This window comes from Balearica regulorum, chromosome 8 (assembly GCF_011004875.1).
Source record: "Balearica regulorum gibbericeps isolate bBalReg1 chromosome 8, bBalReg1.pri, whole genome shotgun sequence".
Lineage (NCBI taxonomy): Eukaryota > Metazoa > Chordata > Aves > Gruiformes > Gruidae > Balearica > Balearica regulorum.
The window spans coordinates 31,661,782-31,678,034 of NC_046191.1; the positions used below are offsets into that span (position 1 = coordinate 31,661,782).

Genomic DNA, 16,253 nt, shown 5'->3' on the forward strand with positions numbered 1-16,253 from the left:
AATGAGTAGAAATGCATGAATATAGCAGTTAAAAAAGAACAAGTGGGATTTGAGCACTGATGTGAAGAAGAAAAAAAAGGATTTTTAATGCATTTTAATTGAGAAGCTCTTACAAGTGAAATAAAGAGGAGGTGGAACTGAAAAATAATATAGTTGGAGCAGCCTGAAGAAGGAGGAAATTAGGTCATGAAGATAGGTGGGAATAGAATTGGAATACTTCAAAAATGAGAAGTTTGATTTTTATGTAGGAGAACAAAAAAAAATTAAGGGGGAGCTGAAGTTGGCAGCATATTATCAGGGCAAAAAGATATAGACGTTACTGACATGGAATCATTCCATACATACGAGATAAAAGACGATCGTGAGAAAGGCCACAAAAAAAGCAAGTTTCTATTTATAAGGTAACAGGAAATTATAGAGTACGAACTGTAGTTTTACCAGGAAAGACAAGAGTGAAATAAAGTTTAAGTTGTGAAATTCATTCTAGTAGATTTTTCAGAAAGGTCCAACTTTTCAAGGCATTGCAAAATATTTTGATGAAGAAAAAAAATTTCAAAAATGCCTTCCAAATGACATATTTATGAAATTACAGTCCTCACTATACTTTATAGGAAGAGCAATAATCAGGAGCAGAAAAATATGATTTATGAATATGAACAAAGATGAGTTGCATTGAATTCTGCTCACATGAACCTTCTGCTTATATGTAAGTTACATAATTAACTCAAAAAATTAATTTGGCAGCTACTGAAGTACATATAAAGATAATAAAAACAAAAAAGAAAGATATCCGGTTTCCTCACTAAAAGCAAACCAGTAATAGCATAAAATATTAATTTTATTCTTATTCCTTTTTAGGAATTATAAGATAAACATTTTTCACTTAAAATCATTCAAGCAAAAGCTAATGCTGACAAATCTCAAAATTTTGATTACCTTGCAAACAGTTTGCAAATTTAATTGCTTCTCTATGTAACCAAAAATTTGGATCCCAAAAACCCCTACATTTGATAAACACTGAAAGAGGGTGGAACAGCATGGGATTAGATAATGTCTGTCTTTTACTCACTGCATACGATAATGGTTTTCACACATGTTATAAAGAAGTCTGTGCAAAAATCTCTCAAAGGACCCACACTTCTCTTTGGAAACAATTCTGTTGGTTGCGTGAAATGGCTAGCCAAACCGACATTTTCTTCTTAATACAACAAAAATTTCTGCATTTAAAAACATGTCTTAGTTCTGTGTCATAGAGTTTCTACACAGGCCCTGCATTACTGTCACATTAAACAAGAATCATTAAAAAAAAAAAATCACAAAAATAAACCTTAACTGTGCTTCCAAATCTGAGTGCAGAAACATGCAAAGAGATGAATCTACCCTCACGTAGTGAACATACAAGTGGGCTACCATGACATATCTGAATTTGATGTACAAATGCTTAAAGCTGAATACAAGATGGAGAAAAATTATCGCTTCAGTTCGGTAGTTTTGCTCCCACACAGATGACAAAGCCAACTAAATGCTGCACAGTGGAGGTATTCTTGTAAATACAAACATCTTCCACATGTACTGCGCTGTCTGAAAACTGACATCTTCGAGAACACGCATGAAAAATCAAATCTGAGATGCTGTCACAATTCGAAGGCAATGCAATTCTTTACTCCGCATTAGTAATTTACAAATTTGTAGGTAAGTATCTACTGCTATATTTGACATAACCAAATGCAAAAAAAAAAAAAATCAACATTATAAACACATAAAAATTATATTTTCCCTGTCATTTACTTGAAGTGCCAAGGCAGTATTCAAGGCACTTTGATTATAAAATCCTTAGACTTAACAAAATACTAGAAAGCTAATGACCAAAACTAAACCAGACAAGAATTCCACTTCAAGGTTAACAACTACTAGTATAAAGTCAGAGGGGAGGGGGGAACCAACTGTTTTTTGAGAAAAGTCTTTTTAATCACCTTTATATAAAGGTGGTTAAATAAGATAATTTTTTAATAGAATCATAGAATGGTTTGGGTTGGAAGGGACCTTAAAGATCATCTAGTTCCACAACCCCCCTGCTGCGGGCAGGGACACCCTCCACTAGACCACATTACCCAAAGCCCCATCCAACCTGGCCTTGAACACTGCCAGGGATGGGGCCTCCACAACCTCTCTGGGCAACCTGTGCCAGTGCCTCACCACTCTTAACAGTGAAGAATTTCTTTCTAACATCTAATCTAAATCAACCCGCCTTCCGCTTAAACCCATTCCCCCTTGGCCTGTCACTACACTCCCTGATAAACAGTCCCTCACCATCTTTCCTGCAGCCCCCTTCAGATACTGGAAAGCCGCAATTAGATCTCCCCGGAGCCTTTTCTCGAGGCTGAACCACCCCAACTCTCTCAGCCTGTCCTCACAGGAGAGGTGCTCCAGCCCTTTGATCATCCCTGTGGCCCTCCTCTGGACTCTCTCCAACAGCTCCATGTCTCTCCTGTACTGGGGCCCCCAGAGCTGGATGCAGTACTGCAGGGGGGGTCTCACCAGAGTGGAGTAGAGGGGCAGGATCACCTCCCTCGACCTGTTGGTCACACCTCTCTTGATGCAGCCCAGGACACGGTTGGCTTTCTGGGCTGCGAGCACACACTGCCGGCTCATGTTGAGCTTCTCATCAATCAATACCCCCAAGTCCTTCTCCTCAGGGCTGCTTTCAATCCATTCCTCACCCAGCCTATAGTTGTGCTTGGGATTGTGCCAACCCACGTGCAGGACCTTGCACTTGGCCTTGTTGAACTTCACAAGGTTCGCACGGGCCCACCTCTCCAGCCTGTCAAGGTCCCTCTGGATGGCATCCCTTCCCTCCAGCATGGTGACCCCACCACACAGCTTGGTGTCATCGGCAAACTTGCTGAGGGTGCGCTTATTCCCACTGTCCATGTTGCTGACAAAGATGTTGAACAGTGCCAGTTCCAGTACTGACCCCTGAGGAACGCCACTCATCACTGTTCTCCCCTTGGACATTGAGCCATTGACCACAACTCTGAGTGTGACCATCCAGCAATTCCTTATCCACCGAGCGGTCCATCCATTGAAGCCGTGTCTCCAATTTAGACAGAAGGATGTCCTGCAGGACAGCGTCAAATGCCTTGCACAAGTCCAGGTAGACGACGTCAGTTGCCCTTCCCTTATCCATGGACGCTGTAACCTCATCATAGAAGGCCACCAAGTTTGTCAGGCAAGATTTGCCCTTAGTGAAGCCGTGTTGGCTGTCACCAGTCACCTCCTTGTTTTCCATGTGCCTGAGCACAGTCTCCAGGAAGGTCTGCTCCATGATCTTGCCAGGCATGGAGGTGAGACTGACTGGCCTGTAGTTCCCTGGGTCTTCTTTTTTTACCCTTCTTAAAAATGGAGGTTATGTTCCCCCTCTTCCAGTCGGCGGGAACTTCGCCAGACTGCCAGGACTTCTCAAATATGATGGAGAGTGGCCTGGCCACTTCATCCACCAGTTCCCTCAAGACCCACGGATGCAACTCATCAGGTCCCAAGGACTTGTGCACTTTCAGGTTCCTTAGATGTTCTTGAACCTGATCTTCTCCTACAGTGGGAGGTTCTTCATTCTCCCAGTCTCTGCCTTCTGCAACCTGGGCAGTGTGGCTCAAGCATTTGCCAGTGAAGACTGAGGCAAAGAAGTCATTAAGTACCTCAGCCTTCTCCATATCCTGGGTAACCAGGTCACCCGTTTCATTCCAGAGGGGACTCACATTTTCCCTCATCCTCCTTTTCTCACTAACATACCTATAGAAGCTTTTCTTGTCCTTGACGTCCCTGGCCAGACTAATTTCTATCAGGGCTTTGGCTTTCCTAACCTGGTCCCTGGCTGCTCGGACAGTTTCTCTGTATTCCTCCCAGGCTGCCTGCCCTTGCTTCCACCCTCTGTAGGCTTCCTTTTTTTGTTTGACTTTGCTGAGGAGCTCCTTGTTCATCCATGGGGGCCTCCTGGTCTTTTTGCTTGACTTCCTCTTTGCTGGAATGCATTGCTCCTGAGCTTGGAGGAGGTGGCCCTTGAATATTAGCCAGCTGTCTTGGGCCCCTCTTCCTTCCAGGGCTTTGTCCCATGGTATTCTACCAAGCAGACCCCTGAAGAGGCCAAAGTCTGCTCTCCTGAAGTCCAGGGTAGCGAGCTTGCTAATGATATGAAATGTGAAATTATATGAGTGTCGTAGTGGCAGCTTGAGGCCACGCAAAACCCTGGCGCTCATGACTAAAACTTGAGAAGATCCTCTAGCAATAGGAAGTTCTAATTGCTAATAAGCCACCAGGATTGCAAATCCTTTTTCAAATTACTTTCAAACAAGCACTCTGTTTATAGGCAGACAAGGAAAAGACAACCACTACTGAAATAAAGCATCCAAACCATTCAAAATAATCTGCAATTGCTTCCAGACAAGATGCAAACACCAATTTATGCTCATTACCGAAAAATGTCTGTTTCGTACCACAATCTGAAGTGATTTTTGTAAGCTATAAAAAAAAGGATTGAAATCAAAGAAACAGACTTCACCCATGTACCCAAGGAACTGAAAACTCCCTTACTTTGACAGTAATTTTTAAATTTTCCCCATCATTCTGCAAGAATAAACCAAAGTTATTGACAGATTTCCCTGGAGTATTCATGAACTGCAGGTCAGAATTATGGAATTGTATTTTGCCTTGAACTTCACAAAGCCAGGCCGTGCAACATATTTTATCAAAGAAAGAATCCCCACCTCCGGTGTGTTCCCAGGCGCACCTCGCAGGACTGCCTCGTGGGCACCGGAGAGGAAGAGGGGAATATAACAGCTCAGAGTAAGTCACACCCACTTCTTGAGGGCCTAGCCTGCAAACCTAGCTTACTTTGAACGCCAACAGCAATATGGGTTACCAAACAGAAAGAACCTGAGCCCCAGCTAGGTGACCTTCCCTGTACTTCTGTCTCCCTGTAAACCTGCAACAGAAACAGCCTTAAAATTCCCCAATTCACATTTAATTTACAACCCTCCAATTTCATTAAATACTTCTGTAAGCCACAGAAGTGCTTCAAATTCAAAATATTTAAAATACTTGCCTTTTAACAGAAAGGTCATACTTACATGAACAAATTTAAATACAAGTGTAACTATCAACAAGAACTGCCACCATTCAGAGCATATCAGAAAAATAGTCTTCTGCACTCAGTTTGTTGTTGTTGGAGCTTTTTGGTTTTTTGTTTTGTTTTTAATATACCAAGGAATGGATCATATTCTTTCTGGCAGCACAATAATAGCTGCAGAAGTCAAGAGTGCATTTATTCTATGATTTTTAATAACAAAAGCTAACTTGTAAGGCATCAAAATAATCCAATGCAAGAGAATGGATAGTAGAGTCCATAAAATGGCATCAGGCTCATCAGGAATATTTTCTTTTCATTTGGAAGCTATCGATCTTGTATTTTAAAACTCATCTCTTATGAAACTGCAGCAAAGGGTTCTTGACAGAAGATAGCCACTAGCCAACCCACCCCGTGAATTTAGGATTTATAAAGTTTTAGTTCATTTTTATGGAGATAGCAAAGACACTCCAATACAGATTTAACTGGATCCTCTTTAGGATCCACCAACACCACTCTGTATTGGATTAATATAACAAACAGTTCCTATGAATTACATAAAGCTATTTTTAATTTGGATAAAGATGCAGAGTTGACTATTTCCACACTAATAATGTCATTCTTCTCACTCAGTCATCCTCATTTGTTCACACTATCCCTCATCGTAAACCCCTATTTTATCACAAAATACTCTCAATAGCTCTATTGACTCCTAAAACACCACCTCCTCTACTCTTTTGCTTTTATGAATCCTGAAAACAGCCTCTACCCACCTACAACATTCGACACAGTATCCTAATTTAGTCTGGCTGATCATCTCTGATCATTTCATATTGCCCACTCCTTGTCTACTGTACGCACCATCTTTTTGTGCTGGCCAATACATCACACTCAGATTTCTTTGACAAGCCTTCAGGGTCCTCTATCCTTTCATTTCTATTTTCATTGTCAAATTTCACCATCTCCATGCTGGATTTCCATACCCTTCTGTTTTTTCTATTGTATTTTCTTTATTTTTGTTCTTAGAGTTAAGACAGCTAGAGAGACCCGAAAGATAAAGCTTTACCCTCTGAAGTTTGTTATTTCCTCTCTGTTGCTGCCCTTTCTTATGTCTACAGTTTCATACCTATATATAATCTCTTCTTTTTCTAGGCCAATAACTAAAAACCCAACACATTTCAATAGGATTGTTTTTGCTTTAAGTCCACTGTCTACAGATCAGTATCCACTACGTTGCCAACTGCCTCCCTGCTCAATTCCCAGCTGTCAGCAAAGTATTATCTAAACTATCACGAAATCTATTGCTGCGGTAAATAAAAACCCAAACCGTACTGCATTGCTGGAACTCGTTTGAGAGTGTTCTAGAGGCAACCTACAACTCATGCTCAGAAACGTTTTTTTTGAGACTTGGTAGGCATGTTATCTTTTACCTATCACGAATTACCTGTTTCAGGATGCCTGCTAAACATCCCGTGTTTACTCTGCATGCAATTTATGGATTGGAACAAGAGCTAGTAACCAGACACTTGGGATCACATAAAACTTCAGCAAAACAATCTCCAACTCAGTTACAATCAGTTTAAAGACTATTTTCTGATTTTAAACAGAATTGCTCCCACTTACAGTGATCCTTAACCCTCTAACATTATTCTAATTCAAGAAGAAACTCAAATGGAGTTATCTAGTATTCTCCTGAAATGTATTATAGTTAAAAGAATTAAATTATTAGAGCTAAAGGAAGGTCATCATTTCATGCATGGTCTAAGCAAGCAGCGCTGCTAAAAGCGGCCAATCTATTCTTCCTCTTCTCCTTCGTTACTCGTTTCTAGGACTACATTCTCCTTGCGAATGTTTCTGCTGGAAGGCAATTTTCTCCAATCCTTAGGCTCACACATGCAGCCAGCCACTTCACCCTGCCCTCGAATGACACCAGAATAAAAATGCTCTGTGCAGCTTTGTCTTTTTTGAATAATGAAACCATCACTTCTGTACCTGTTCTCACTCATTCTTAATGCTCCAAAAAGGAGAAAGACAGTTCAACCAATTGTGCTCTGCACCTTGTTACAAGGTCCGACTCAAAATTAAATATTAACGGTGTACTTTTCTGCTTATTGATAAAAATTGATACTTAAATCAGTTTCATTTAAAACCTTTCCAGAAAATGTAAGAATTTTCTCAATATATATTTGAATCTTTTAAAATTATATTCTGAATTTAATAGGAAACTTCCTATCAAGGAATATACTTTACATTCTAGGTTTTGACAAGAAATCATTAATATTAATTATATTTTTAAAAATATTATATCCAAAGCAAGGAACCTTAGATGTCTGGGTTGCCAGAAATATCCATTACAATATTAATAATTTTTAAAAATCTGAGTTGATCTCAAAGATCTCTAAGTAGCTATTGCACAATCTTTGCAAAGTTCTTAATTTTTAATATATCTGTTCAGATAAAAAATAAAGCTAAAATCAGAAAAGTATATTAAAAGCTAAGAATGTTATTTAGGGAATAAATGATCTCAATTTTCTGTATGTAGTTGCTGCACATTTGAAAGAGACTACAGCTAACGTGAGTACAGTAATTATTTGAAATCATTCTTGGGGGAGGAATCATGGTTGGCCTTTCATTAAAACAAAAAGAACAAGAATATTGAAAAAAATGCCTTCTTTCTTATCAACATCTTTATTCGTACACTCATGACATAAGACATCCCATTGAGCTGTGTGTATGCACACACACACATACACAGAGTACACAAAAATCAGGTAAGGTGCAAACGAGGCATGCATTCTTATACAAATGAAGCTGCAATGTATAGTGTTTCTGAAGGAAATTAAGCAATATTCTGTGGGCATGTAGGATATATATGAGGACATAGCGGGGGAAAAAAAAAAAAAGAGAACAGATAATAATCCTCAATATCTGTAATGGGAACACCAGCCTCTGGTCTATGAAATAGTAAAGTCCCTAGTCAGGTTGTGAAAAGAAAAGGAAAAAAAAACCCCAAACAAACAAAACCCAAAAACTATATGGCCAGGTAGCTACCATCCTTAACATTAAAGAAAAGAAAAAGCCTTCTTCCAAGGCTAAGACAAGACATTGTAAACTCAAGGGGTTTTTTTTCCATCATCATAATTAGTACCCTGAAAAGAAAAAAGAAAGAAAAAGAATGAAGAGATTTATTTAAAACACTGCAAATGACTCATTTAACCTGCATATCCACTAGGATAGATAACTTCTAGGCAGACAACTCTAAATGCAGTTTCCATGAGAACAGAGTCACATCATGATATTTTTAATGTCTTCTCTTAGGAAGTAATCTACATTTAAAATATGGAAACTAGCATTAGGAAGCTAAGCCAAAGTTAAACCTAGGTTCATACCCCAGTGGAATACTTTTACTCTGTAATAAAATAAAGTCATTCTATAATAGTACCAAGAGGACAATATCCACTTTATTACTAATTGTGCTACATTCATCAGATTCTGGAATGGTGCTATAGTCTCCCCAGTAAGAAGTAATATTAAAAAAAAAAAAAGTATTCAAGTGATTACTTAAACCCTATCCTAACAAACAAGCTCCAGAAAACATTCTGACTACACGACTCAAACACCCAGCAAAGAAGAAAACACACACAGATCACTGAACTACGCTACACTGAACCACAAGACCCAAAGGTCAAATCTGAAATAATTCTTGCTAGGAACAGCAAACAATCCCAAATACCAATTAAATATAAAAGCTCCTTTAGACAAAATAGTCTTTTTCACTATTCAGAAGTAGTACTTGATACAAAGGAGGGAATAACAGCCATAGTCAACGCCCATCCCAGGAATCAGTAGAAGGTTTGCAGTTCACCGAACAGCTGTGGGTTTTGTAAGCCTGGTGTCACCTGGGATATGTGGAGGGGTTTGTAACTGGAAGAGAGTGACTATGTAGCCAGCCTGTCTGCTCCTGACTGTGTTAATCACAGGGTTCTAATTCCTATTGCATAAACTAATATCCAACTGCTTACCTATAAATAAGAATCAAGAAGGAATTTCTCCATTGTAGTAAGCGAGACTTTTTAGTATTGACCAGACAGTGCCAGAAATCTGAAGAATAACTTCATTAAACTATAACTGCTCTGGTAGGTCAGAGATCCGGATGACAAATGGCACACAGAAAGCTCTATTCTGAATGCTATGGACTAACCCTCAGAGTACAAAGAGGCAACAGTAGGCCAAGGGCCTTCAGAAGAGCAAAAACAAGCAAAAAAACCCATCAGCAGGAAAGACATTGAGGTACTGTTAGCTTCGGAAGGGGCAGGCAAGTTCGCTGGGTCCATGAACAGTTAGCAATCCCCAACTGAACCCGGAGATATTTTATAAGCCTTAGTTATAAGTGAGGGAAAACAAATCACATGCTAAGCAGACAGTTTGGGGGTGGGGGAATGAGTCTGGGATTTTTGTTTTGTTTTTCTTTACAAAGAGGCATTTAAAGCCCAGTGTTTCAAAGCACATTTCAATGGTGCCCTTTAGCAGCACATTCAAGGCAAATGGCTTCTGATCAGAAGAAAATCCCTCTAGAAAAGGTTTTCTATCTCGTAAACAGAACACAAGTGCATCAGTAACACACTTTGAAGCATGCAGAAAAATAGACATGCGTTGCTTGCTGCTGCTACTGGAAGAACTCCAAATAATGGGTGGTAAAAATGCCATTACTGAAGAACTGCTGCTAGCAGAAAATTACACGTGATCTTTTTGTCCAAAGCAGTCCTATTTCTAACAGACACAAATAGGAAGAATTAAGTGAGTAAATTAACAGCAGAAATATAATAGTACTATCTATGGGAACTATATGTACTGATTTATTCTTACCTTCTTCTGCCTCATCCTCCTGGGATGACATAGGCCCTCCTCCACTTGTCGGGCTGACCAATTCTTCCTCTCTTGCAGATTCTCTTTGTAGACTGACAACTTCATAAATTGCATCCCCAGCACTTGTGTGGCTTTTTCCTTCAGACTAAAACAAAATACATGTATATATTAGGTCCACACTATTGATAAATACAGTTCCACTAGTATGCCAAAACCAAACCCAAACACATACAAACAAATCTGCTATCAAGCTAAACAATAGTTTGAGCAAGACTCCCTCGGATTTCTTTGCAATGGCACACATAGACTGGCATTAATTGACAGCTCTCATTCTCTAAGTTTCATAGGTAGAAAATATAAATAAAACTGCATTATTTCCAAAGCTGGCTCTTAACAGCCATTTTAAGTATTGTTCAGAATGATGATTAAAAAAAGCTTTCCAATTTAAATCACTATAATGAGATGAGGTCAAAGAGAAACCTCAGCAAAAGGAGAGAGGAGAGAACACACAAGAAAAATACTAGAGTGACTGACATCACAGAAACAGGAATCAAATGTCTTAGGGGGAAAAAAATTTAATGGTAAGAGTTTTTTTTAGGTAAACATTAGCGACAAAGAAGAAACAAAACCTCATGCTTTCTGAAAGCCATAAATTCTGAACAGCTCCTTGTAGTGTTTTACTCATTAAAAAAAAAAAAAAGAAAGATTACTTCCAGTGAGTATAATTTGTAATATACTCCTTTCAATGGGGAAGTGTATTGGCTGTACCTAGCTACAACATTTGTGTTTGTAGCCTAAGTTTTATTTATTTCTTACTTTTATATATGTGTGTCTGTATGCTCACATGTGTCAATCTAACAGATCAATTAACTTGGAAATTTGAGTGTGGTATCTGTAACTATATAAATTTGAGGTGGAATATTTTCAGTGGAAATCATTTTATTCTGTAAAAGCAGTTTTTCTTTCAAATCTGTCTCTAGGAATTTGGTAACTTTCAAGGCAAACTACCTCAAAGGTTGCAGGGTGGGGGAAGTTTTTTGGTTTTTTTTTACTTCAGGCTGGAAAAGTTCAGAGTTTACTCTCTCATGTTCAATGGACTTTCACATGAAAAAAGTTAGTTACCTATACTTTAAGCACTGGATACAAGGTTGCAAGTTTTAAAATAAAAGGAGTATTCATTTCTCCTCTGAGTTACAGTTCTGAACACAATAATTATTTAGTGACATGCAGTGATTAATATATTTTTAGCCAATTGTATGAAACTGCAAACTAATGATTGTATTAAATGAACCAGCTCAAAATGTTGTGCTATTTTGTTCTTTGTGCATCTTGCCTAATCAGTTAAAATAATGTAATTTTCCAAACATATTAAAAACATCAAATTAACCATGAAAAAGAACACAATTTTAGTTAGAGAATATTCAATTTGTTTAATAAACAAAATTATGATAAAGTTGGAAGACTCCACAACACCTTTGCTGGAGATGCACATGAACTGCTGACCAGCACTTGCAATTTCAACAAGCTGGAGAAATTCTGCAGATGGGTAGCTTAAATAGGAACTGCTTGAACTGACGCAACACAAATGATTTTATACTGAGAAAACTGTCGCTAATGTTTTTTACATTAATCATTCAGATCTGCTTCCTTTAAAGCTGATACTCCCTGGAAGCAGTGCCTCCAATTATCAGCCAGTTTTGCTGACTGAACTTCTCATGAAGTCAGCTTAATGAACTCTGGGGTGTAGGTATGAATACCCTGCATTTGGTAACATTTAGCAGGATGATATTAGAGCCATTATCCTTGTTTTATTCTCACAGAACACCATTATCAAGTAATTACAAAGTACTTGGTTAAATCAATCAAGTATTGCTGCCACTAATATTATTAATCATCTATAGCTTTTATTTTTGAGGGAGTAAGGCATGAGGTACCATGGATTTTGTTGTATTTTGCAAGAATTACAAGTCTTAAGCTCCTTGCACATGTTCTGGTTAACTGCAAGATCCATCTCTATAAAAAGCAAATAATTTGGTTATTTGTTTTTTCTGAAGCATGAGTTTGCTATCTACAGGAATCCACCTTTACAAGGATTGTGTTCTAACGATGAAAATGTGCATGAGTAACACAGTGAGATAGGTAGATAGGTAGATAACAAAAACAATCCTAAATCACACAGTAATCTGCATTTATGTCATTCCTCATATCTGACTGTACCTCACCAATCTCAGTTCAGTCTATTAAATCTATCTGAATCTTTCCTCAGAAAAGTTCTGATTTTTCTCTGCCAACACAGACAGGTTCCATTTACCCCTTGTGGGAAAATGTCATTTCATTGGTTCCATGCCTCCTTTTGGAACATCAGTAATGCATGCTTCCTCACTGGAAGGGGCACCTTGCTGACACAGCCCAAGTCTAAAGCTCCCTGCCAAGGGCTCCACATGCTAGAACTGTGAATTTCTCACCCACAGTGAAATACATGACGTTTGCACAATGACCGATAGCATTACTGTTGTGATTTTACATCAGTAGGAAATTATATCGCAGGATTCACTGCCCTGTGCAGAGCAGCCGTCTATCTTTGGAGTTGAGGCTTTTGATATTAATCCACTGTTATGTTCCCTAGAATCTACATATGCTCAATTGCTTTCCCAAAAAGTTCACAAATGGCTGATCCCAATGCCATCTGCCAAGTTATTTTCCAAGGAGTAAGAGTGTCCTGAGATACAGGGTTTTTCAGAGGTATCGGCAGGAACAGCTATTGCGATACAAACTGTCCACCTGATAAGCAGCTAAAGACTTGCTACAGGTCAACCAGAGAGATCCTGTCATCCATAATCAGGACCTATTCTTGTAGAAATATTAAAAAGTTTCAAAGCATTCCTTTTCCAAAAATCTGCAGAACAGCTCCTCAGAATATTACAGCAGGAAGAAATGCGTGTGTTCCTTCAGGGAGGGGAGGCATGTATATGTTTGTCACATTGTAAGGGGTGAGAAAGAAAAAAAGAAAGCATCCATATTACTCAATTAAAAATGGTACAGTTGTAGGTGATTTAAAAGGAAAGCTTAACTGATTATAGATAAGTATCCAACAGCTGAGAATATAATATTTTCAAATGTATTTTCTTTAAATTTAAAATGTACATATTCTTAACATTTGCATATAACAGTTGGTTTTCTCAGATTTTCTTAAATTCTGAGTTGCTATGCTAATCTCTAGAAGAAACACAGAAATAGCATTGCACAAGATTTATTTACTCACTGTTAAACACGGTGGCACTTTTGCCATGTAATATCAACATAACTTCTTTTTTCAGACCTATTACTGTACCCCACAGGAGGATGACAACCTAAATGTTCACCTCAGGCTCAGTAAAATTAAGTCACTGCTCTTTGGTTTCATTAGTCAAAGATGACGGACCACTATTCCAATGCAAATGGTACAGTTAGCCTCTGCTGTCCACTTTTTAAACCAATACCACAACGTTAAGTCTTTGGAGAAAGCAGGCCAACAGATGTGCATCATCCTACAGTGATAAAAGGGCGGACATACATACTTTAGGTACCTCACCCAATGCCAAAGACGGAAGAGACTTTAGCATTCTACTCAATAGATATCTGGTAATGTTTGTCGAACAGCTGAGATGGATACATCGTCTCTGAGTGCTTGAGGAAGAAATAAATGCACATTAATCACACAAGCACAGGACTGGGAAAGCTAACATAGAGGGAATACACAACTATGCATTAAGCTTCATCTCAACCACTTTCTCCCTCTGTGGAATAGAGCAGTATTTGTACAACTTGACTTAAAAGCCAAACTCCAAGGGACTAACAAACTGAAATATTTCAGAGAAGAGTTTGCTGAAAATGGTTATTTCTTTACTACTATTTGAACATTTCAAAAGGTTACAATCATCAGGAAGAAATCACACAAACAAAGCTAATTTAATAAGTCATTGCAACAATAATGCCCTTAGCCTCATATTTCATAAAGCCCTGAGGCAGAGGAGGACAAGACTATAGCTCATTTTATACCCTCATCAGCAACCACAAGGGTGAAAACACGGCAACTTCTCCGAGCAGCAGAACTTACTGTTCTAGATAACCTTCTTCCAAAGCTCTTTTTGAAAACATGGAGAAATCTACCTTCTCAGATACTTGGAAAAAAAACCAATAGTAATAGCCTAACTCTTTTAAATCTCTGCATTAGGTTCCTTTGCCTTTATATTATATTCTTACAGCCACCTACCTTCACATTTTGAACCTCAGTAACCAGCATTTCTTTTTGTTACATATTAGTTGATTTTTACACTGAACAATTAAAGGGTCATTTCCCAATTTTACCAGTCAAATGGACTTGCTTTAGATATCTGCACACAGGTCAGATTGTATGAAATTATAGAGAATTTAATAGGTAGGTTCAAAATTGTTTAAGCCCACAAAGGCAATGACTTATGACGTGTTATAATTCAGTTTGCAAAGGCACTGAATGTTTATATATACTACTTAACCATTATGCATTTAAGCATCTCAGCGATAAATAGTTAAAAGAAACTAACTACTGAGGTGCAGGTGCCATGCTAACTTTTATAAAGGCCAAATTAGGACAGACAAAAATGCTCCCAGCATTCAACTTTTCTTTAAAAAACAAACATGCATCACCTGTTTTAGCTTCATATAAAAAGTTTCTGTGAAGGTTTTTCTGCTGAAGTACCAGAAGCGTTCATTGGCAGGATACACACGCACAACAGTCTCCAGCAAAAACCGGACTGGCTCCACTACTTCAGTAACGACCATATCCACTGCCACAGTCATGAATACACGCTTATCTAAAACACAAAAATAAGTCGCATACAGAAATATTAGCCAAAGTTCAAATTTCTCAAAACAGTAAATGACAGAAGTAAACCATTGTTCAAATTGAAAACCCTTTCTATATAATTATTGATTCTATTGCACCCATTTTATTTATCTGAGTTCTACACCCTACGTACCTGCTGCACAGAATGACAGTATGCATTAAACAGTGTACCAAGTAACTCTGATAACTTTTTAAAACTATGACAGCACATCTTTGTTTTAGAGACAGGAGCAAAACATCATGCAAAGAAAACAGCGTTAAGATACATGATCCCCCATCAGACAAAAGGAACATGCACAGGATAAGGTCACATTTTAAAGTGTAAACTTACTGCTGAGGAAATATATATGTATGGCAAACCAGTGTCAAGGATCTCCCACAGCACTCTTTGTCTTAAATCCTCTCATAAAAAATGATCTGAAGTGTTTCTTAGTGTTATGTCCGTGCTCAAACTCTGTCAGTTAAAAGGACTCAAAATGTTTTACCCCTCCCTGTCCCACTCTCCAGGTTAGAAAGTCCTCATAGCTGCAAAACATATTTTTAAAGCAAAGCTTTTAAAGTAATCTTAATCTGTAATAGCTCCATCTTCCTGATACTGAAGCATAACTCCAACTTTTTCAAATAGAGGAGAATGCAGGATCAACTAACCAGAGGATGAGACTGAAATAGTCCAAGTGTATCTTGCAGGTTTACAGTACAAGAAAGGTTTGCTGCTTTCAGAAACATTCACCAGAGAGAGAGGTAGTAACCATCATGTTGCATCACAAGTGCTATCTTTCTTACAGGAAGCACAGCTCTTTAAAATAACATTTAGAATCATACATTACAACGGATCCCTAGGTTCCCTTGTCTGATCAGACCAAAGAGGCGAGAGAAGAAGAAGAGAGAAGAAGAAGAGATTACAAAACCAAACCACACACACGAAGTCATACTGTAAAATGGAAACTGTGTCAAGCTGCACAGCAAGAGTTTTGGCCTGTATGCTCCTAGAAATAATGCAGTTTGAAAAATCCATCAGCCAGAACAGTAACACTGTCTCTATATACTTGGATATGCCTTTAAGCAACTGATGTGAGCTCTGCCTTGGGATAGGACACAAACTGCAGATTTGCATTCAAGCCTTTTACATCACATCAGAGAACATAAATTCTAGCAACAAGAAACTGTGCTATGTAATCAAGCACTTCAGTGCATCACTTCCCGCTGGCCCAAGATGAAGGGGATGTAACACTATTTGTCATCAACTCACCTCAAAGCCAAAAGAAAGAGAATAGCAGTGCCTAGGATTTATACTGCTTTGCTGAGTAGGGAAGGTGGAAAACAACTTCTGCGTGCTTAGGACCCAAAGTCCTGATAACCAGGAGCAGGCACAGAAGTCCCAAACACTAATTTAACGTCTCCAAA

The 16,253-nt window shown here is 38.5% G+C and overlaps 1 protein-coding gene across 13 annotated transcripts in view; it reads right to left on the minus strand.

Annotated features, from left to right (window-relative positions):
* The window catches only part of RABGAP1L (RAB GTPase activating protein 1 like), a 246,713-nt gene that overhangs the window by 195,949 nt on the left and 34,511 nt on the right, over positions 1-16,253 (minus strand). For all 13 annotated transcript variants that reach the window (XM_075760482.1, XM_075760477.1, XM_075760475.1 and 10 more), the window contains 2 exons: positions 14,651-14,817; positions 9,986-10,130 (listed from right to left, as the gene is read on the minus strand). In XM_075760482.1, coding sequence (XP_075616597.1) covers positions 9,986-10,130; positions 14,651-14,817 — 312 coding nt within the window. The remainder of the gene's footprint in view (positions 1-9,985; positions 10,131-14,650; positions 14,818-16,253) is intronic.